We start from the raw sequence: 21924 nt of genomic DNA, 5'->3' as shown, positions 1-21924 counted from the left end.
TAGAATCGACTCGACTGCATGTAGAGTAGCTGCCTGTAACTGCAGCAGAGTGGAGCACGCAGGTACGTGATCAACCACGGGAAAAGTGAAAGGTGAGAGAAACAAAATACAAATAAATTCGAACGAGCAAATACAATAATTGTGAATTCACGTTCCAGTGTCTGTAACACCATGGCTGTAACATTCTCCCCCCGGTAAGGCAACCCGGGAGGCTTATCAATTAAAAAAAAAACATAACAGACAGTCTGGCAAAAAGCGGCAAGTCTAAACATCGGCTTTTGCGACAAACCATAAACAAGTCACCAGTGTCCGCCGCCACACGAGAGTTCATACCTGCTTGTGTACGTCCAGCTTACACAACCGAGCTACTGGCCTGCGGTATGTACCCGTCTGAGTCTTTACATCCACAACACGTACACGACCATCCTTGCCGGGGTGAGTGGCGACGACTCTACCACGAATCCAACTTCCTGGGGGTAGGTTGCTGTCGGCGATGATGACCACATCATCCATTGCCAAGTCAGCTGCACTTGCATGGTCCTTGTGCCACTTTGTTCGCCGAGACAGCTCTGGCAGGTACTCTTTCACCCATCGCTGCCAGAACATGTCAGCTAAACACTGAGCTATACGCCATCCCTTCCGCAGGCACAAATCAGCATCAGTACTGGCGGTGATGGGGTGGTTGGGACTGGACGTGCTGATCATTAAATGACTCGGCGTCAATGCCTCCGGATCATTAGGATCAACAGAAACGTGTGTCAGTGGCCTACTGTTTACAAGGACTTCAGCCTCTGCGAAAGCTGTAGCGAGCACCTCGTCGGACGGCGTACGCACATCCATGATGGCCCGGAGGGCACTCTTCACCGAATGCACCAAACGCTCCCAGACTCCACCCATGTGCGGCGCGGCTGGCGGGTTGAAATGCCACTGGATGCTGTGCAGTGTCAGCTCTGTGGTGAGTTGATCTTGTTGCAGGGCCGACAGTGCTGTCGACAGCTCCTTATCTACTCCATGCAGGTTTGTGCCATTGTCGGAGTACATCTTGGCGGGGTGACCACGCCGGGCTGTGAACCGCCGGATCGCCATGGTAAGACTGGTTGCGATTTCCAGATGCACTGCGCGGGTAACGAGGCACGTGAATAGCACGCCACAGCGTTTCTCATAACGTCGTCCCACCTTCACTGTCAGAGGACCAAAGTAGTCGACTCCTGTCGTTGCGAACGGACGGATGTTGGGCGTGAGGCGCGAGGCTGGTAGGTCGCCCATCATCGGCACTTGCGGTTTGCGGCTTGCATTCTTGCACTTCTGGGACAGTATCCACAAGAGCTTGACTGCGGAGCGACCAGTCAGGACCCAGTAGCGCTGGCGGATCTCATTCAACACCAGCTCTTGACATTGGTGGCCAGCGGCTTGGTGGTAGTGCTGGATTAGTAGCTTTGTGAACGGCTGCTCAGGGGCCAGGACAACAGGTTGTTTCGTTGAGTGGTTGAGACAATCGGCTTTCGCCAAACGACTCCTGAGTCGGAGAACTCCATGTTTGTCCACCAGAGGTGTCAGTTGTCGTAGTCGACTATTGCTTGGTAGAGGTTGTCTGTTGTCCAGTGCATTGATGTCCTCTGAGAATGCCTTGGCCTGAGCATTGCGCCACAGTAGCGGTTGTACAGCTTCGAATTCATCTGCTTCAATCTGCGGCGACGACTTCATGTCGCTCTTCTGGCCTCTGGCTGCTGCCTTGATGTTGTGCACGAAACGCATGAACCTGGCTGTGGTGCGTACGAGTTTCGCCCACGATGAAATTGGTAGCCTCAGGCAGGGCTTCGCTGAGCTGTGTGGGCGGCTCGACATGAACGGTTAGAGTAGCGAACTCGGACTTCCGCTCTGGGTCAGTGGTGGCTGTTGCTGGGGGCGATGGCTGTTGTGGCCACTCAAACTTGAGTGTTCGCAGGAATGAAGGGCCTTTGCACCATCTTCCCTCACAGAGCTCTTCAACAGAGAGACACCGAGTAGCATCATCGGCGACGTTTTCTGCTGTCGGCACCCAGCGCCAGTCCTTTGCCGTGCTGTGTTCTAGGATCTCTTCGATGCCATGAGCCACGAATGGCTTGTGCTGCCGGGCATCGGACTGTACCCACTGCAAGACGGTTCTCGAATCGGTCCAGAACCCTGTAAGCTGCCATTCGATTCTGAGCTCTTTTCTCAACATCTGGGCAAGACGGACGCCGCGTACGGCTGCTTGCAACTCCCGACGTGGGATAGACATGGGCTTCAGTGGTGCCACACGTACCTTGGCTGATACTAGGCAACTCTCGATGCCCTCCAAATCTTCGGCACTGAGGTAGGGAGCTGCTGCGAATGCTTTCGAACTTGAATCACAGAAGACATGCAGGGATCCAGGGATCCAGGGATCTTGACTGAGTAGCACCTGGGCAGTGCAAACTTGTTGAAGTCGAGTAGCTGTTGGCACCACGAACGCCACCGAGCTAGTAGACTAGTTGGGAGCTCATCATCCCAGCCGATGCCACTGAGCCGTACGTCCTGCAGCAATACTCCGGCAGGCACTGTGACCCCAGCTAACAGACCAAGTGGATCAAACACGGACATGTCGTGACTCAGGACCGCTCTTTTGGTTGGGCGTAATGACGAATCGGACAGCTGGTTGAGGCGTGATGGATGCACGGTGAACAGGAAGCGGTTACTGTTCGGGTTTCACCTCGACCCTAGCGCACGCTCCACTGGCAGCTCAGTGTTGGCGGTGAACGTGACGTCACCCACGGCGCGGAGCTCTGAGGCGATGCTCTGAGGACAGTGTGCAAGCTGCTCACCCAGTTACACACCTTGAACCCACCACGAGCTTGAACTTCTCTGTTCTGAGCCACCATCTTGGTTGCCTCAGCTTCTGTACTGCGGCTATCGAAGTAATCATCTATGTAGTAGTCCTCTTGGATAGCGGTGGCCGTCTCTGGGTACTGAGTAGCGAACTGCTGTGCGTTGTGTTTAATCACATACTGCGCTGATGCGGGCGATGAAACAGCACCGAAGATCATGGACTGCATGCAGTATTGCTCAGGGTCGCCATGGCGGCGGTTACCGTGCCAGAGAAAACACTGTGCCGACTGGTCGTCTGCCCGGATATGCACTTGGTGGAACATCTCTTTGATGTCTTCGCCGAAGGCTACCTTGAATTGTCGAAAGCGGAGTAGGACACCAACCAGAGAATTAAGTAGGTCTGGATCCTGGACTAGCGCATCATTCAGACTTGTGCCAGCGATTTTGCAGCCGCGTAGAAAAAAATCTCAATTTGCCGCGCTTGTTGACTTTGTACACCCCGAAGTGCGGTAGGTACCAGGTAAGGCCGCTGATGTTGGTAGCTTCATCGGGTGAGAGCTTGCGCGCGTGTCCCTTTTTCAGGTAGTCATTGACCTTGGACTCGTACTTGGCTGCAAATTCTGGCTGGGCATCCATCTTCCGTTCCAGGTGACGGAGGCGACCGAATGCCATGTCATAGCTTCCTGGGAGCTGTGGTCAGTCCTGCTTCCACAGCAGGCCCGTCTCGTAGCGGCCATCGATCCATTTGCTCGTATGTTGTAGCAACGTTTCAGCGTGAGCAATCGCTGACGACTTCAGTGTTTTTGCGCACAGCTTTACGCCAAAGTTCTCTACGGTGAATCTGTCCTCGACCAACTGGTTCAGAGTGTCATGGTCGGACTTCTCCCACATAGTCAACGTGATGTGCGGGTCCACTCGATTGCGAAGCTGTCCGCAGAGGCTGCCATGGATGACCCAGCCAAGTTTGGTCCGGGATGCCATGGGAGCATTGGGCGGTCCCTCAATAACTTCCCGTGCCACAGTCAGGTGGCCGTGGTCCTGACCAATCAGCAGTTGCGGTGGTGAGCCGTTACACTTCGACAGGTCAATACCGTGCAAGTGGCCCCACTTGCTCTTGACCTTGTCCAGATCGACCGGTGGCGCTGCTAGAGTTAGGCCTTGCCTAGTCCGCACATTGGTGAGGACGAAAGATGCAGAGCTGCTAGTACGGATAGTGAGGTTGACTCTCTCACTCGCTCTGTCCTCCTGTGTGATGCCGTTGGTCCACTTCAGGGACAGAGGGTCACTGGGCCCAGTAGCGCCTAGGCGCCGTGCCAGGTCTGCGTTGATCAATGTCACTGTGGATGCCTCGTCGAACAGTGCTGAGGTCTCAACTGTTCCACTGGGTCCTTCCAGTGTGACCGGCATGACACGGAGCAATACATTATTCCGTGTGGCCGTTGCGCTGACAGATTCCGCCGCATCGGTTGAGTCTGTTGCATCGGCCGGCGCTTCGTCAGCGGATATATCATGGGTGGCATTCATCACGTATGACCTGGGGGCGTGATGAAGCAGAGATTGGTGTGGCTCCTGACAGCCATCTACCTCACACTTTTTGCTGTGAGAGCAGTCTTTCAGCTGCACCTTCTGGAACACGAGTGCCCTGGCTCGTCTCTCCAGATCTTGAGTCGACAACGGTGGGCGGCTCTGGGGACGCCAGCTCAGCAGACACTTGGCGACTCCCAGCAAGCGTGGCCACCTTGATAAGCGCGACCACCAGCGCTGCTCGGGCTCCAAGCTGGCGGTGACGACATTCACCTTCACCGGTAACTCTTATTCGGTGCACTCTACTGTTGGTCATATTGGCCAGGCGGGGCCATGCTGCCAGCTCGATTGATGCAGCTCCTTCAGTGTCGCACCACGACTTGCCAGGTTGGCCGGGTTGTCGCTGCCTGGACAGTGATGCCACTCCATTCCGAGGCCGTTGGATACGTCCTGGATTTCGCTGACCCGGTTGGCGACGTACGTTCGCCAGCGATGGGGTTGGCCGGCGACCCACTGTAGCATCGTCATCGAATCCAACCAAGCGTGCGTCTCCTTGATAGCCAGGCGCACCTCTCCTGCGACGAAATGCAGCTAGCGACTGCCGACAAATGCTGCCTGCAGTTCCATCAGTGCCAGGGTCTGCTGCTTCATCGGAGCAACCTTGGCTTTGCTGAAGACCAGCTCGCTGACTCTGGGCCACGTGGCGTAGATACAGCAGCCGAACCCGCTCTCAGAGGCGTCGACAAACAGATGTACCACTGCTTCGGCGCTGCAGCTGAGGTAGCACGGCAGTGGCTGGTGCTGCAGAGCTGTCCTCTCTCCCCACCATCGCCGGATCAGCACCTGCATGCTTGCAGCCACCTGGTCATCCCACGCGACAGCCTCCTGCCATAGCTCCTTGAGGAACAGCTCTCCCTGCAGGACGTACGGCGACTCGAACCCGAGAGGGTCTTACAGGCTGGCCACGCAGTGCAGCAGCTGGCGCTTTGTCGTCGGATCGTCACAGTCTGGAGGCACCGGAATGCGAAGCGAATCCTCTTCGCCATTCCAGCAGAGACCGAGCACCTTGCCGCTCGACTGTACCTCGTCATCTCCAAGCGAAACATTGCACTTCCACTTCCGCAGATCCATGGCACGCGGTGCGGATCTTCTTGAACTGGCGTGCCGCGTCATTCGTTTGCACGCTGGCGATGCAGTCATCGACGTACAGACTGTCGCGCAACCGGCCAAAGACGTCTGCCTCGGTCGGCGTAGCATGCTCCAGCGCGGACTCCAGGTGCGTCCGCAGCACTGCTGTGAGCAGAAACGGTGAACAATTCACCCCAAACGGCACCCTCGCCAGTCGCCAGACCTGCATCTTGCCTGACGCATCGCTCCACAGAAATCGGAGATAGCGCCGGTTGGCCTCCTTCATACCGATCATAACGCAGGCCTTCCTGATGTCGGTTTGCACGGCGACCGACTGTTCCCGGAACGGAATCAGCAAGCCTGCCAAGCTCGGTAGTAACGACGGGCCCGGGTCCAGCAGAGCGTTCAACGACTCACAGCCGGCCTGTGACGCGGACGCATTGAAAACAACGCGCGTCTTCGTCGTCGTGGATTCGGCCTTGAATACTGCATGATGCGGCATGTAGTATCCCGCCGTCGACGGGTCCGGCTCAAGCTCGATCGCGCCCAGCTCACCGTACTCGCACAGAAGGACGTCGTCATACAGCGCCCGCCGGCCGTTGCGGTCGAGCCTTGCCATAAGTCGCGACGCCGTTGCCATGGTCTGCGCATAGTTGTCGGCTGGACGCTCCGCCGACTTCCAGAGCAGGCCGACTTCGTAGTGCTGTTCCTTCCGATCTCCACAGAGAACTGTTCACTCTTGTGCATGGTGTCTGCAGTGAACTGACCCTTGATGGATAGAGGTGCACCAGATGGACCAAGGAGTTTGGTACTGGATGGTGTGAGTACAGGGCGTTGTTCGAGATTCTGTTAGTGAAGTGCATGATACACGATACATCAGCACCTGTGTCGATCTTGAATATCAAATTTGTCGAGCAAACAGGCTGACTTACTGACCAGGTCAGTTGACTGGGAAGGACTGGTGTTGGATGACAGCTCTACCACAACACCCATGAGTGGCGACGGGGACGCAAGGATTCATTTGTGACAGCTCTGGCACCACGCGTGGTTGCTGGAGTGGAAAGACAGACGGCGGCGAAGTGGCCCTTCTTTCCGCATGAATTACACTTGCGACCAGATGCAGGACACGCAGAACGGTTGCTCTTGTGCGAACCAGCGTGGCCACACCACGGACTTGTTGAAGATGTAGTGCCGCTCTTCCTCTGCATGGACGGCGTTAATGCAGGCTTCGATGGAATGTCACTGCGCTGGAGACGACTCCTTGCATCTTGCTGCTTTCCTCCAAAGCGGGATGCAGCATTGACTTGCGGCCTGGCGGCTTGTGCTGCAACGTCTCCGGAGATTTTCTTGGCCTGCCTGGCCCTGAGAACTGCATCCGTGAGGGTGAGTTTTGTGGGCTCAATCTGCTGCAGCTCCTTGGCGACTTGACGATCCAGAAGGTGAGCCACGAGGCGATCTCGAATTCTGTTGTCCTTCTGGTCACCGAAGTCACAGAATTTCGCTACGGCGTGAAGTTTCCGAACAAATTCTTCCACGGACTCTCCTGGCAGATAGACGCACTGTTGGAAAATGGTCCTCTGGTGAAACACGTTCAGTGCTGGCGTAAAGTATGCGTCCAGCTTCGTCATGACCTTGTCATGCTTGTCCTCGTCTCCAAAGGCGTCAAATACCAGTTGATCGAGGACAGTTTCGGCCTCTGGGGACAGCCAGTAGAGCAACGTAGAGATTTGTGCTTTCTCGTCTTTCGCGTTGAGCTCTGAGGCGAGGCAATATCCCACAAACCTGCGTTTCCAAGCCGGCAAGGCATCTGGAATGGAGAAATCAAAGTCTGCAGGCGGCGCGAGCTTGGCCATTTCTACTCGAAGTGTAGACCTGGTTGACTAACTTTTGACACCATGTTGTGCCATGCACTGACATAAGGAAGTGGTTTATTTTACAGACAGATGAGTGTAGATAATCATAGTGAAGAGTCAGGGAGGCCATGCCCAGCAGAGCATGGAATCGTACGTAGCACGGGGGTAGTGTGAGGTCACGTACCGTCTATACATGGCGACAGGCAGGGGAAGGACTATGTCGTGAATGGGTGAAAGGATAACATGATACAGGATAGGACACAAACCAAATGTACAAGCATGAGGAATAAGAAACATGCATGACGAATTTAGAAAAGGGAAATTAAAGTTGCTGATGCGAGTTCATGATAAGTATTAAATTATATGCCCAAGGTCCGAGTCTAGAGTCGTACTGCCATAGTATTCCCACCAAGAGAACGAGCGCGGGAACAATCAAGGGAATGATAAGAAATCAAAAAATACAGGAAAGAAGTACAGTATGAAACACTAGTAGCGGAAAGCGGATGATGCCCAGCGCAGCAAGTCAATCAAGCAAATGCGCAGGCTTAACACGATCAACAGAGACAGTCTGGTCCATACCATTGATACGCTGAGTGAAGTACTTGGGAGTGCGCTTGACCACGGGGAAAGGACCATCATACGGCGGGTGGAGTGGTAGCCGAACTGCGTCACGGCGCAAATACACTTCAGCGGCTGTGTCCAAATCGCTGGGCAGATAGACAGGATTCATGCTAGTACGGACGGGAAGAGGACGGATCTACCGCAGGAAGGTAGACAGATGAGATGCGTAATCACTGCGGTCGCTGGCAGGAGTCAGGGAACTAGATGGGAAGAATTCACCAGGAAGGCGCAGCGTTGTACCGTAGACCAGTTCTGACGTTGAACAGTTGCTATCAGGCTTTGTCGATGTCCGGATGCTGAGCAGAATAAGCGGTAGCGCTTCGAGCCAGTGAGTTGAGTCAGAGAGAGAGTCCGGAGTGATGACTTGACATGCCGATGGAATCGCTCAATTAAACCATTGCACTGGGGATGGTAGGCGGTATAGCGCTTACGCTGGTATCCCAGTAGCTTCATCAAACTGTTCCAGAGGGCCGACTGAAAATGAGCACCACGATCTGTGACAAGAGAACAAGGTACACCAAACCGGGAAATCCAGCCTGAAGCTAAGGCAGACGCAACAGTGGATGCAGTGGCATCGGGGATTGAAACGCCTCAGGCCACCGGGTGAATCGATCAACGCACGTCAAGAGATAACGATTTCCGGTGCATGAAGGAAGAGGACCAACGACATCGATGTGGATGGAATCAAAACGCTGAGCCGGCACAGGAAAGCTACCAATAGCAGAGTGGGTATGACGCTGGACCTTAGTTCGCTAGCACGAGTCGCAGGCCTTGGTCCAAGTGGCAATATCCTTCTGCATAGATGGCCAAACAAAGCGAGCAAAACCGGGTAGCACGAACACCAGGATGACGGAGACTGTGGATTATTATTATTATTATTTAATATTATTTGAACCTGGTACCCTCTGCTTCTCAATCATGGTCTTAGACCATCCCACTATGCCTGCCTGCTTGGAAGGGGAAGGATTTTTTCCAGCCGTGCTGCGACCCACAGTTAATTGGGAACTCGTGGCCTGGAATAAGGAAAACATGGATGCAGTGAATGGGATTTTCGGTCTTTGACCACTTGCTGGTGAGCTGATCTACTCACCTCCCACCGCTTTAGGAGCTGCATCTGCGCCTTGATCCTTGAAGGGTGGTGGCGTTCCTACGGATGCGGAAAACCCGGCTTCCAGCCGAGTCTCACGCGAACCGTGATTTTTTATTTTTTTATTATTATACGCACTATCGCCATGCAAGCGGGAATGCCTACTTCACTTGTTTCATTCAGGATGATGATAAAGAAAAAGACAAACAGAAAGCTCAGAATCTTGAAGAACAATGTTGCAGAGCAGAAAAGCTGTGATCGATAGGATGCGCTACAGAAAGGTGACAATTATTACTTCATTGATAATAGCTGGTGAGTTGTCTCTCGAGACTGTGGATAGACACACATATATCATGGCGAAATTTAAGGCGGCACAAATGGGCGAGCTACACCGGTAGACACGTCACAGATAAGCAGAGAGGTACTGCCGGGCACTGGAAGACGCTGGAGCTTGAGTGGTGAGTCAGGCTTCGACATGTAGGTAGCCAACTAAGCATCAGTCTCTTGGGCAGTGGCAAAAGCGGTGAAATCAACAGCGTGCGATTGGCTAACAGCATCAACGTCAGGGCGGGATAGAGCATCAGCGACAGTATTCTCCTAGCTAATCATGTAGCGAGTGTCGGTCGCAAACTCGGCAATGTACAACAGTTGACGAAACTCACGAGAACTCACGTGAATGACGTGAAGAGGACAGATTAATAGCAAATGTCAGCTGCTTGTGGTCTGTCAGGATATGGAATGAACGGCCCTCCAAGTGATGCTGAAAATGCCGGATTGCGAGGTAGATACTTGGCAGCTCACCACGTCGGCGTCACCATGGCATTTGTATGTGGCGCGCAACGTGGGCGACATGCGACATTCGTTTGACGTCGCACTCGACGTGTCTTGCCAGAGTTTGCCTGGCTATATATTTCCTTATCCGTTCTGTGTTTGAATCAGTCTTGTTTGCTCGTAGTGTTTTTAAACCATCCCACCTCCCTTTTCTCATCACTAATTCACTTTGATAAAGTGAATAAATGAGGTGTTGGCCACGTTCATTTCCAGCTACTCAGGGTCGTCCCTCGGACGCAGACTTTTGTAGAAACTTGGCTCCGCCAACATTCTGCTCCGGCAGTGTCTACCCGGCCGACCCTGAATCCTCTCTCGTAGAAACTTGGCTCCGCCAACATTCTGCTTCGGCCATGTCTACGCATTTCTCTCCGTAGCCTCTCACTCTGGTGGCCGGTACTCCCCAGTACCGCAAATTGCTGTGTGTTGTAGTAGATGTGCGTGTGTGTGTGTGTGTGTGTGTGCGTGCGCAATTGGTGTTCGGTGAGCTGCCTGGCCCCCGTCCTCGTCACGGCCCGGAGAAGAGGTGGCGAGATGTGATGTCGACTGACCTTGCGGACCTCGGCATGACCACCTGGCTTGAGAGTTGCCAAGATCGTCCTGGCTGGAGACGAGTTGCGAGTAGCACTCCGCCGCCACAGCCCGCTCCTGATCCTCTTCTCTGTGTCCGTGGTCGCCCGTTTCGTCGACCAGGAGACCTGAAACGACATGCCAAGTTCTGCGCTCGCGTTCTCACTTGAACTTTACGACATTCGCTATCATTGCATACGCAATGGGCAAGATCAAGGTCAAGATCAAGGTGTGTGTGTGTGTGTGTGTGTGTGTGTGTGTATGTGTGTGTGTGTGTGTGTGTGTGTGCGTGCGTGTGTGTGTGTGTGTAATCCCAGCACTAGTTGCTGTGTCTAACGTAGCTGTTCGCTATCATTGCTTCTGTGTTGGGCAGGTCTGAGGTCTGGGGTCTGAGGTGTGTGTATGTATTTATGCGTGTGTTTTGGGATGTGTGTGTTTGTGTGTGTGTGTGTGTGTGTGTGTGTGTTTGCGTGTGTGTGTGTGCGTTCATGCATGAGTATGTGCGTGGGTTCATGTGTGCGTGTGCATCAACATGTATATGCTCGTGGGTATATGTGGACATGGTTTTTCTTTGTTGTTGCTGCTACTTCCAGGATGGTAAGACACTATTACATATTGCAGCAGAGAAAGGTCATGTTTCCGTAGTAGATTATCTACTTAATTCTGGACATCCGTTGGAACCAAAGGATGATGTAAGTCAGATTATCCCTGATGCTTTCTCGTTTTTGTATGAGCAGAAAGAAGAATTAAGCAGTTAAATATTTTTTGGGAGTATACTTCTGTGCCTTCTCTTCATATCGTGACGTACCTTCTCCCGTACGTTGTCTCCTTCCGCATCACCAAGGTGATATAGCGGCACGAACAAATGAGAGCAAGAACAATGAATTATAATGTATTATTGTGAAAAGAAGAAGGACAAAATGTTACGAGTTCTGACAAACTGTCCACTAACGTAACCAGATCTTATACAGTCAGTGAGCGCGACAAAATGGCACAAAACTGACAAGGTTTACTGAGACATTCGGCGACCTGACTCCTAGCTCCAACAATTCTCCAAGGTGCAAAGGAAAGCACAACGAAGAAGAGCACGAGCTACGCGCCACGGCAACAAAAATGCCTGAAGTTACTGGATGATGGCGAAAATAGTAAGACTCTTGGACATACCGGCCTTACTACAACTCGACGACGCAAAACAACTGACCACCCAACTTGGGAGTCTCAAGTTTATGTAATAAACATAGAAAGGGGAAGATAACCAAAGACAAATTGTCTCAAACCGAAACGTCAATATCCTACTGAACTCCACTATCATGTAAATGTGATGGACTAGTTATGTACAACAACAATGCTCTCATGCGCGCACACACGTGTGTACGCCTGCGTGTGTGGGCTCAACATTCCTGGACATGCACGAGCACACACACTTACACACAACATTCGCCATGCCATGTTCATTGAATTTTGCCTGTATTTCACCTGATGATCAGGCATGAAAGTATACTAGTGAAAATTGCATTCTTGTCTCCAAGGAAATTGTTCATCAATTCCCAAAGAAATCTTCATTGATAATGATCCAGAACTCCCTATGCCATTGCCGGTGTTACCTTTACTCATCAGCTGTGTTTGTTTGTTCCTGTGTGTGTGTTTTTGTGCATGCATGGTTGTGTGCATGGTTGTGTATTTGTGTGTGTGTGTGTCTATGTGTGCATGCGTATGTGTGTGTGTGTGTTCATGCATATGCGTATTTTTATGTGTTTGTGAATCGTCATGTGTATGTGTGTATTTGTGTATGTTTATGTGTGTTTTTGTGTACTTGGTTTGTATTCATTAACATTACTACTTCTAGTCTGGTGGAACACCATTACACTTAGCAGCAGGGAATGGTCATGTTTCCGTAGCAAAATATCTACTTAATTCTGGACATTCGTTGGACCCAAAGGATATTGACGTAAGTCAGGATATCCCTGGTGCATCCTTGTTAGTGTATGAACACAAAAGTCAGATTATATGGGTGTACATAGTGAGGTCCAGTGCATGTGTATCAGGTCTCATGTTCATCTGTTGTACGCACAATAATACATGCACAATTGGAAAGCTTTTTCAAAGGAGAACAACAGTTTTCACTCTCTTCAACAGCCTAGACAACACTATTGAGTACCTTGGGTCACCTCGAAAATACTTATAAGTGTCTTGATGAGATTTGGTGTATGTTTTCATGTGAAATCGCACTGAACACAATTATGGTTCTGTAAAGCAACCGGCTACTAGATTGGAATTCTTTGGTACTTTGTACACCTGCACAATGTTACACTTCCAGTGGCAGGTAAGATAGTTGAACAGCACAATCAGTCATGTCTTTGTGCGTAACCCGTACAATACTGGTGGTTTGTGTAAATCTGCATGAAGAAATCTCATCCAAACTTGGTTGGTTGAATTTCCAGTGGCGTACTTTCTTGTCCTGAACAAAACCAATCTACCAACCCACATGGGGAGAACACTCGGGTATGCCAACGTTGCACCAGTTTTTTGTTCATTGCAGGCATCCTCGCTGTGCTTTTGAATTGCCTGTCGTTGGCAGCAGAGGATTGGGCGTATTTTGGAGGCTTCTTTTATATTACTTCCTCCGTTAAGCAAAACTTCGTTGCGTTTTTACAGTTCAGTCCAAATCATTCTATGGCTACGAACACGCTTTGCAAAGTGGAAAAAAGCAGCATATGAAAGATATATAATGACAGATGAAACACAGCTCGTTTCAAAGCCGTCCAGTTTCACTCTTCGATGACGACTTACACTCACTGATGACATCGAGTCTGGAGCCTCACTGACTTTCACCTCCAGCGCTGCCAGCTTTTGTACCGCAGCATTTACAAATTGCCAAGACACGATTTGATCGTGGAGATCGCCAAGTTCTTCGCTCGAACTGTGAGCTTGATGACCTCCACGGTGGCGCTGGTAGTTGTGGCCACTCTCCGGAACGCCATGGAAGGAGCCACACAGACGCAAACAAACGCTCCCCATCTTCGCAGGGGTGTATTCGTGCCAGAACGTTTCCACACCCTGCAGAAGCTCCTTTTAGGTTCCTTAGCCACGAGTGACACGGCTGTCTACAGGCTGTTGTATTATTATGTACGCTATCCTATATGCAACCACCCGCGTGCATCTGTCTTATTGTACGCAGTTTACGTTAGCTTACGTCATGCATTGGTATTTGGCATGCACGCATGACTACACATTGAGCATGCTGATTCCGTTGTGCTGTTCTTTGTTTTGTTGTTCTTTTCCACTCGCTCCTCGATGGAGACTACTACAAAGTATTTATTAGAATAAACCAATACGTTTATCACATGGCGCAGTGAACTATTTTCTTACCTGTCGTAGTAGTATTGTAGGCGGTAGGTCAGATCACCCGTTGTGACCTGACAATCCCGGCCCGTCGTTTCAGTCGTGTGAACCTCGTGCGAGTGCTGTAAATTTGTTTCGATTCGTAATGTCCGACTCTCGTAGTGATGCTGTCCCTGGCGCAGCAGCCACGCCAAACTTACCTGTCAGCCCTGATGTTCAGGCTCTGTTGACCTTCATGCAGGCACAGATGACAGCCGCAGCGGACCGCGAGGCACGCCTGACTGCCCTGTTGAGTAGCTCCAATAGTGGCAATACATCCACATCGCAGCCCACGACGAAACAAATCTCGGTGGAACGGCCCATCCTGCTTTCCTCTGCCACGCTCGCGGACCTCAACGCATGGGAGGAGGCTTGGGAGGATTACGCGAGATGCCAGAAACTGTCCGTTCAGGACCGACTCACACGAGTGAGTGCTCTACGCCAGGCACTAGATGAAGACATAAAGCGTTATTTGCGCGAGGGGATCATCGCCGTGGCCACTAATGCCGATGCCTCGGACATAATCTGTGCTGTCAAAAAATATATCCGTCGGCAACGTAACCCGTTGCTGGATCGGATAGACTTCTATAACCGACGCCAGCAACGTGGTGAAACCTTTGATGCTTTTTACACCGGCTTAAAGGAGTCCTTTGCTGCCTGCGACTTCGCCGACTTGCAAGTCTGTTCCGCATGCTCTGCCCGCATGTGCAGCAGTTGCCCCAAGATGCTGGTGCAAGCACACGAGGAGATCCTCCGTGACCGGATTGTTGTGGGTGTGCACGATGACGACACTCGGCACAAATTGTTAGCCGAACAATCCCTGACACTAGCTAACGCCGCAAAGATTTGCCGTGCTGAGGAAGCAGCAAAGCAAACTGGGGATGGTATTCTGCCGTCAGCATCGATCAACGCCGCCCGTAGGTCACAGTACCAGCGTCAGAAACGCTTTGGTGACAAGCCGGCGCCGGACGCCACCTCTAAGGCAGCACCCCAGTCTGCTTATTCATCACCCAAGAAATGTCCCCAGTGTGGCCGCTCTACGCATACCAAGTCTGCCTGCCCCGCTGCTGGCAAAACTTGTAACGGCTGCAAAGCCACTGGACATTTTGAAAAAATGTGCCCGAAGAAATCCAAGCAGCCACGTGGTTCCAAGATCGGCCAGCTGAAGCTCCAGCAAGCATCATCCGGGCAACAAGGCACCGTGTCTGTGACGACTACGCTCAACACGGAGGAGACAGGTGCAGCCATTAACTGGATACCGGACACCGGCAGTGATGTCGACGCCATTGGTCTTCGTCATCTTGACCTTCTGGGTGGATTCCCAGAAAACCTGGCGGAGGACCCAGACGTTGTCACCGGTGTGAACGGTCAGCCTCTCGTATCCGTTGGCCAGATCAGTTCCAGTCTTGGGCTAGGCTCCAAGACTCACCGCACCACCATACACGTGTACTCCGAGCTGTCGGATGCCTTGCTCTCCCGGACATCCCTGTGTGCGCTCGGATTGCTGCCGCCCAACTGGCCTTCTGTTTGCCGAGTTGAGCGCAAACCAGCACCTGAGCCCACCGCCGACCAGATTCGCACTGAGCTGCTGGAGGAGTTTTCTGACGTGTTCGACTCTGACAGTCTGAAGCCCATGTCTGGTCCGTCAATGGACATTCAGCTCGAACCAGACGCTACACCTTCCTGTGTTCATCATGCTAGACCAGTGCCCTATGCGTTTCGGGACCAGATTAAGGAACAGCTTGACAACATGGTGAATGATGGCATCATTGAGCCTGTCTCTGAACCCCGCGACTGGTGCCACCCTATTGTTATAGTCGACAAGAAGGGCACCACTGAGAAGCGTCTAACGGTGGACTTCAAGAAGCTGAACGATCAGATCCAACGTCCCACGCATCCGACACAGCCACCTCGTGATGTCGTCACCAGTGTCAGCGGTCGCTTCTTTACGAAGCTCGATGCTCGCCATGGCTACTGGCAAGTGCCACTCAGCGAAGCAGCGCGGCCATTGACAACGTTTATCACTCCATGGGGCCGGTATCAGTACTTGCGCAATCCGCAGGGCCTCATCTCGGCCGGAGACGAGTATAACCGCCGTATGAGCACGGCATTCGACAACATCACCAATTTCAAAAAGGTCGTCGACGACTGTCTCGTCTATGATGATGACCTTGGTGACCATGTGGCACGCGTCCGGCGCGTATTGTGTGCGCGCGAGCACGGCGTAACCCTTAGCGCGAAGAAGTTTGTGTTCGCTGCTACCGAGATCGAGTTCTGCGGCTACATCCTGAATGCTGACGGTTGGACTGTCGATGACGCTAAGCTCTCCGCTATCCGCGACTTCTCCACCCCGACGAATCGGACCGACCTCCGATCGTTCATGGGCCTCGTAAATCAGCTTGCTGAGTTTACACCTGCTATCGCCGAGCTGGCGACACCGCTTCGTGGTCTGCTGAAGACGTCTGCTGTTTTCCAGTGGGAAACGCCACACACCGATGCGTTCAACCGTGTGAAGAATGCTCTGGTCGAACCCCCCATTCTGGCGTATTACCAACCTGGTCTGGAAACACGTCTGGAAACAGATGCATCCCGCACGAAAGGTCTCGGCTATGCACTGTTCCAACTGCACCCGTCTGGCTGGCGCCTCGTCCAGTGTGGTAGCCGCTTTATCACCGACACTGAAAGCCGCTACGCTATGATTGAGCTTGAATGTCTTGCTGTGGTCTGGGCTGTGCGCAAGTGCCACCTGTACCTTGCCGGCAGCAGATTCGACCTCATCGTAGACCACCAGCCCCTGATTCCGATCTTCAACACGTATAGCCTGGATCAGGTCGAGAATCCTCGTTTGCAGCGTCTCCTGCTGAAGCTTCGGCCGTACCAATTTCATGCTTCCTGGAGACAAGGAAAGCTGCATTATGCCGCCGACGCTCTGTCTCGAGCACCCGTCTCCGACCCACAAGCATCTGACCTGCTTGGAGAAGACGACCTGCCATCTGGTTCTGCTATTCGTGCGTGCCTCCGTGCTGATGACTCTGGTTCGATGTCAGCATTACGCTATGCGAAGCTCCAAGATGCGTGCGCCTCGGACTCTGAGTATCAAGATCTCCTGCAGATGGTACTCACCGGCTTCCCACGCTCCTGTTCCGACCTTCCACGGCATCTGCAGCCCTATTGGAATGGACGCGAACACCTATCTGTCGACTCCGCCGTCGTACTGAAGGGCAATCGCATCGTAGTACCTGCTGCTCTACGTGCATCTGTGCTGCACGATCTACACGCTGCACACCAAGGAATTGACCGCACCAAGCGCCGTGCGCGTCAACTAGTGTACTGGCCTGGTTTGAACTCTGAGCTTGACCGCCTTGTCCGTGCATGTCAGCCCTGTCGTGAGTTCCAGCCATCTTTGCCGAGAGAACCGCTGCAGAGTGACCGTCAACCGTCAATGCCGTTCGAGAGTGTCAGCTCTGACCTCTTCCATTGCCAAGGTTGGGAATACCTTGTGTTGGTCGATCGACTCACCGGTTGGCCGTGTGTTGCAAAGATAGGCCGCACAGCCACATCTTCTGACGTGGTTCGTCAACTTCGTCGCTGGTTTACAGATGTTGGCGTTCCCAGTGCAATCTCAACAGACGGTGGTCCCCAGTATGCGTCGCGACGCTTCACTGAGTTCTGCGACCGTTGGCAGATGAAGCACATCACATCAACCCCGCACTTCCCGCAATCAAATGGCCATGCCGAGTCCGCGGTGAAGTCCATGAAGTACCTGATTGCGAAAACCACTCGTAATGGCGACCTGGACACCGATGCCTTCCAGCGTGGTCTGTTGGAATGGCGTAATACCCCACATCCGTCTGGACCCAGTCCTGCCCAGCTGCTATTCGGTCGTTCGCTCTCATCGTTCGTGCTGGCGCATCACTCGTCGTTTGCCCCGGAGTGGAAACAGCGTGCTACCAGTATAGAGAGTTCTGATTCTCCACCTGTCCCGGATCCAGATTCGTCTCAGCCGCGCACGTTGTCTAAGCTCACTATTGGCATGCACGTAGATCTGCAAGATCCGCGCACCAAACGGTGGACAGGTCGAGGCATCGTTGTCGCCATTGGTACCCATCGAGACTATTACGTCAAGCTACGTAGTGGTCGTGTGTTTTGGCGAAATCGTCGCTTCCTGCGGCCTTATGTCCCATTGCTGCCTGATCGCGTTTCTACTGATAGTGCGTCTGAACCTGCTGTTCCCGCACCTACTGAGCCTGTTGTTGCACCCCGTCGCAGCACCCGTAACCGCCGTCAACCTGACCGTTTGAACATTTCTGCACACCAAGGACAGTCATATGTTTGATTAGTTTTTCTTCTTCTGTAGTCTGTGCTACACTGTGACTGTTCTCGTTGCCTTGCCTCTTGTTCATGTTTTTTTTTGTATCTTCATAGTTATTATGTTTAGATCATAGTCTGGCTTGTTCACCCATTATGATCTCGGAAGGGCGTGTTGTATTATTATGTACGCTATCCTATATGCAACCACCCGCGTGCATCTGTCTTATTGTACGCAGTTTACGTTAGCTTACGTCATGCATTGGTATTTGGCATGCACGCATGACTACACATTGAGCATGCTGATTCCGTTGTGCTGTTCTTTGTTTTGTTGTTCTTTTCCACTCGCTCCTCGATGGAGACTACTACAAAGTATTTATTAGAATAAACCAATACGTTTATCACACAGGCTGTGGAAGAACGCCAAGTCGTCGAGGTTGAGATCAGGATTTTGCCCCGACTGCATGACAACATGAATGTCGAACATTTTTGATTTCCCCTGCGCTGCAAACAAAAGTGCATTGATTATGGTTGTGTGTGGATGCGCACCATCGACTCGTGCTAGTACAGCAGTGCCTGAGCGCTAGCCGGCTCCTGGATACTTCTTCGAGCCAGCGGTATTTCAAACTGTTTCTCACTTTCGTACGTTGGTGTCATGCGCGCACGCCTGGGGTTGTGTTCTGGTGACATCCTGTCGAGAAACGGTTCTGCTTCGCCGATTTTTTCAAAGGACTCCACGCTTTTTGGAGGTTCAAAAGCCTGTCAGAACAATGGACGACAACTCGGCTACCCTATGTAGGGGATAGATCACTGACATGTATGTCTAATACCGACAAAAATATCATGACAAGAACACTAAAAACGCAACGAAGCTTAGCGGCGGTAGTAAGTTCTTACTCTATCCCTAATGCCTTCGAGCTTATCACAGACAATAACGACCTTTTGAGGAGATAGTGTGCTGCTTTGAGTAACTTGAATTGCCATGCAAATGTTCAACAAGCTTGAAAGCAACGCCACACTGCTGCCTGGAACTAGCTCGGGAATCCCCGCAACACACTTACAATAGTTGTGAAGTGAAATACCAAGCAATGGACAGCAGCTGCCTTATGAGGAGCCATAGCTGACTTGTAATGAGCGGGACCAAGTGAAGCCAATGCCGGTTAGAAAGAGCAGAGCTAAACTTCCCAATTTACCGTATGGAAGACGATTTTATTAGAGAAATGGAGTGTAAAACCTAGCATGAACAAAAAAGAAGTAAATTATCGTATCCGTTCCCGAAGGGAACTCACGACGGCCGCTAACACCCGATAAACCCTAGCGGCAGATGCAGCGCCTAACGGTGGGGGTGAGTGGATAAGTCTCACAACCACTGGCACAAGTGCCGAGAACGACCCTATTAGCTGCATCCATGTACCCCTTGTGCCTGGCCACAAGTTCCCAGTTGACTGTGGGTAGCAGCACGGCTGGAAAAACCACTCCCAGGCAGGACTTGAACCAGGTACCTCTCGTATCTCAATCATGGTCTTTGACCAACCCACTGTGCCTGCCTGGTCTAGAAGCAAACAAATATGTTGACGTTGCATGGATGGCACCACAAAAAAAGAAAGTGAAAGTAAGCAGTCATGCACATACAAGAGCAATGTCATTATGGTTGGTGTTGTTGTCAACTACCCTGTCTACACTGGCCAACATGCAACACTCACTGCCCACTCGACATTGAACTAGTTACTTGGTTTTGCACAAGAAGAAATAAAACTTTTAAAAAATTAAAAAAAAATTCACGGTTTGCGTCTGCATCTGCATCTTCGCAGCTGCATCTGCGCCTTGATCCTTGAAGGGTGGTGGCGTTCTTGCGGATGCCGAAAACTCGGCCTCTATATATAAAACTAAAAGAGCTAGAGAAAAAGGATAAAGGCTTGCGAACCAACATGACACGGACACAATGGCGACCTACATCATCATGTGCACGCACAATAATACTGGAAAAAGGAAGAACGTCACAACCACAGCGCGAATTAATAATACAAAGCCTAACAATAATTGGTACGTAGTGATCAACAGTAAATGTGTTTGATATAAAGAAAGGAATAGACAGAGAGATAGAGATAGATAGATAGAGAGAGAGAGAGATAGATAGATGAGGTGGAGTCGACAGTTACTTAGTCGATCTATTACAACTCTCCCTCCAGACGCCAATACTCCAGAACAATATCGCATTGGTACTGAGTCACTGCCTCCGCCGTCAAATTTCAGGCCCCAGGCTCCACTATCACTAGTGTCACTCTCACTGTCACTCTCGGCAGGGCTCGGCTGAGCGCTGTGGACATCCGCATTGTCTGGTAATACAGGAGCTGAGTCTAGCTTCATAAGGTCAATGTTGACCACTTACTCCTGCATCATTGGCATGTCTGATCACAATGGTTGATGGTGACATCATTTTCTCCACCTTCCAGGCACGTACGCAGGGTAACCTCTAGAGGGTTGCCAGCCGAATCACAACCAATAAGTTTTAAAAACCTCAGTTGAGGCGTAGTATTAACTGTAGTTAACACGCACGTAACGATCTCTCAGCGCGTGTTAACTGTAGTTAACACGCATGTAACGCTCTCTCAGCGCGTGGCCGCCTGCGTTTACTGCACATAGCACTCCACATTTACCCGTAGCTACTTCACACTGCATTCCATATCTACCCGTAGCGCTGTCGTTGAGCTGCTTTCCCGGTTGATGCGGTTGATGCGATCCGAATTGATGCAATCCGAATTCGGACCCCACGCGGAGTTCTCTGAGACCCCCGCGGTGGCTGCGCGACAAAATGTCGAGGACAGGGACACCCACGAACTTACTATACCTGTTGCCCCCGTGTTCGCCGCAATCGCGACCGTCATGAAACCGTTTATGGACCGACTGGATCGTCTGGCAGGTGCAGCGCAAACAGCAACCTCAGCCCTAGGTACGTCCACTTTGCATTCGTCTAGTGTTTCCTGCGCCATGCTGCATGATTAAGGGCCTGTAAAAATCAAGCGCACCCCAGAGCGTGATCGACAAAATCATAACGCACCAATTTGTTGACTTACAACAACTGTTGCCACTGACCGTTACGGACGTGCCAAGCCCCCGCGCTCTGGTGTTGGGCGAGGAGGCACCCGGAAAATTCACGCTGTCCTCCCAGCCACGCATGTCCCGGCGCATTTCGGACATCAAAAATATTCGCAGCCGTCCATCTAGATGCGCGTCCGCGCAGAGCAGCAGAACTGTTGGCGTATCAGCACCATATTCTGAACGCCAGCAAGAAATTCACGTTTTCCGCTGTAGCGGAGTATGACTGTACCTTCCGCCACAGCATCGCGTCCCAGCTGTCACGTCGTTGGGACACCACAAACACTGTACACTACCGTGTTCGATGCCCGTTCTGTGTGGCCCTTTCGGCCCAGCTCCGCGGTAGCCCCCGGCGCCGCACGCTCGTCAACCGGGCAGTGTCGACTGTACAACCGGGGCTTGTGTCATCGAAACCCCTGTCCGTACGCTCACCAATGCAGCACCTGCAACGTCTTCGGACACAGCGCACGAGAGTGTCGCACAGGGCAACCAGCCGGCAGGCGTTCCGTTGCGCCAACAGTCCCCCTGGACGCCCGTTCACTTGGATCGGCTTGCGTCGGCTCTGGCCAGGCACCCTGACCGCGCATTCGTTAACTCCCTTATGCATGACATGCGTGACGGTGTTGTAATCGGTTACTCCGGTGATCGCTCTCATTTTGTTGCTCCCAATTTAGTCTAATGAATGCACCGAGGGTCGTATGG

At 52.0% G+C, this 21924-nt stretch overlaps 2 protein-coding genes across 2 annotated transcripts; one reads left to right on the top strand and one right to left on the bottom strand.

Annotated features, from left to right (window-relative positions):
- Positions 1–327: 327 nt before the first annotated feature.
- On the bottom strand, positions 328–1755 carry LOC135829105 (uncharacterized). Its single transcript, XM_065341512.1, has one exon. The coding sequence runs from the start codon at positions 1753–1755 to the stop codon at positions 328–330; it is 1428 nt and encodes a 475-aa protein (XP_065197584.1).
- A 12169-nt stretch (positions 1756–13924) lies between these two features.
- LOC135829104 (uncharacterized protein K02A2.6-like) lies at positions 13925–18154 on the top strand. The gene has a single exon (XM_065341511.1). The coding sequence runs from the start codon at positions 13925–13927 to the stop codon at positions 18152–18154; it is 4230 nt and encodes a 1409-aa protein (XP_065197583.1).
- The last annotated feature ends 3770 nt before the right edge of the window (positions 18155–21924 follow it).

Source organism: Sycon ciliatum, chromosome 13 (assembly GCF_964019385.1).
Source record: "Sycon ciliatum chromosome 13, ocSycCili1.1, whole genome shotgun sequence".
Taxonomy (NCBI): domain Eukaryota; kingdom Metazoa; phylum Porifera; class Calcarea; order Leucosolenida; family Sycettidae; genus Sycon; species Sycon ciliatum.
This window is presented reverse-complemented; position numbering and strand designations above follow the sequence as displayed.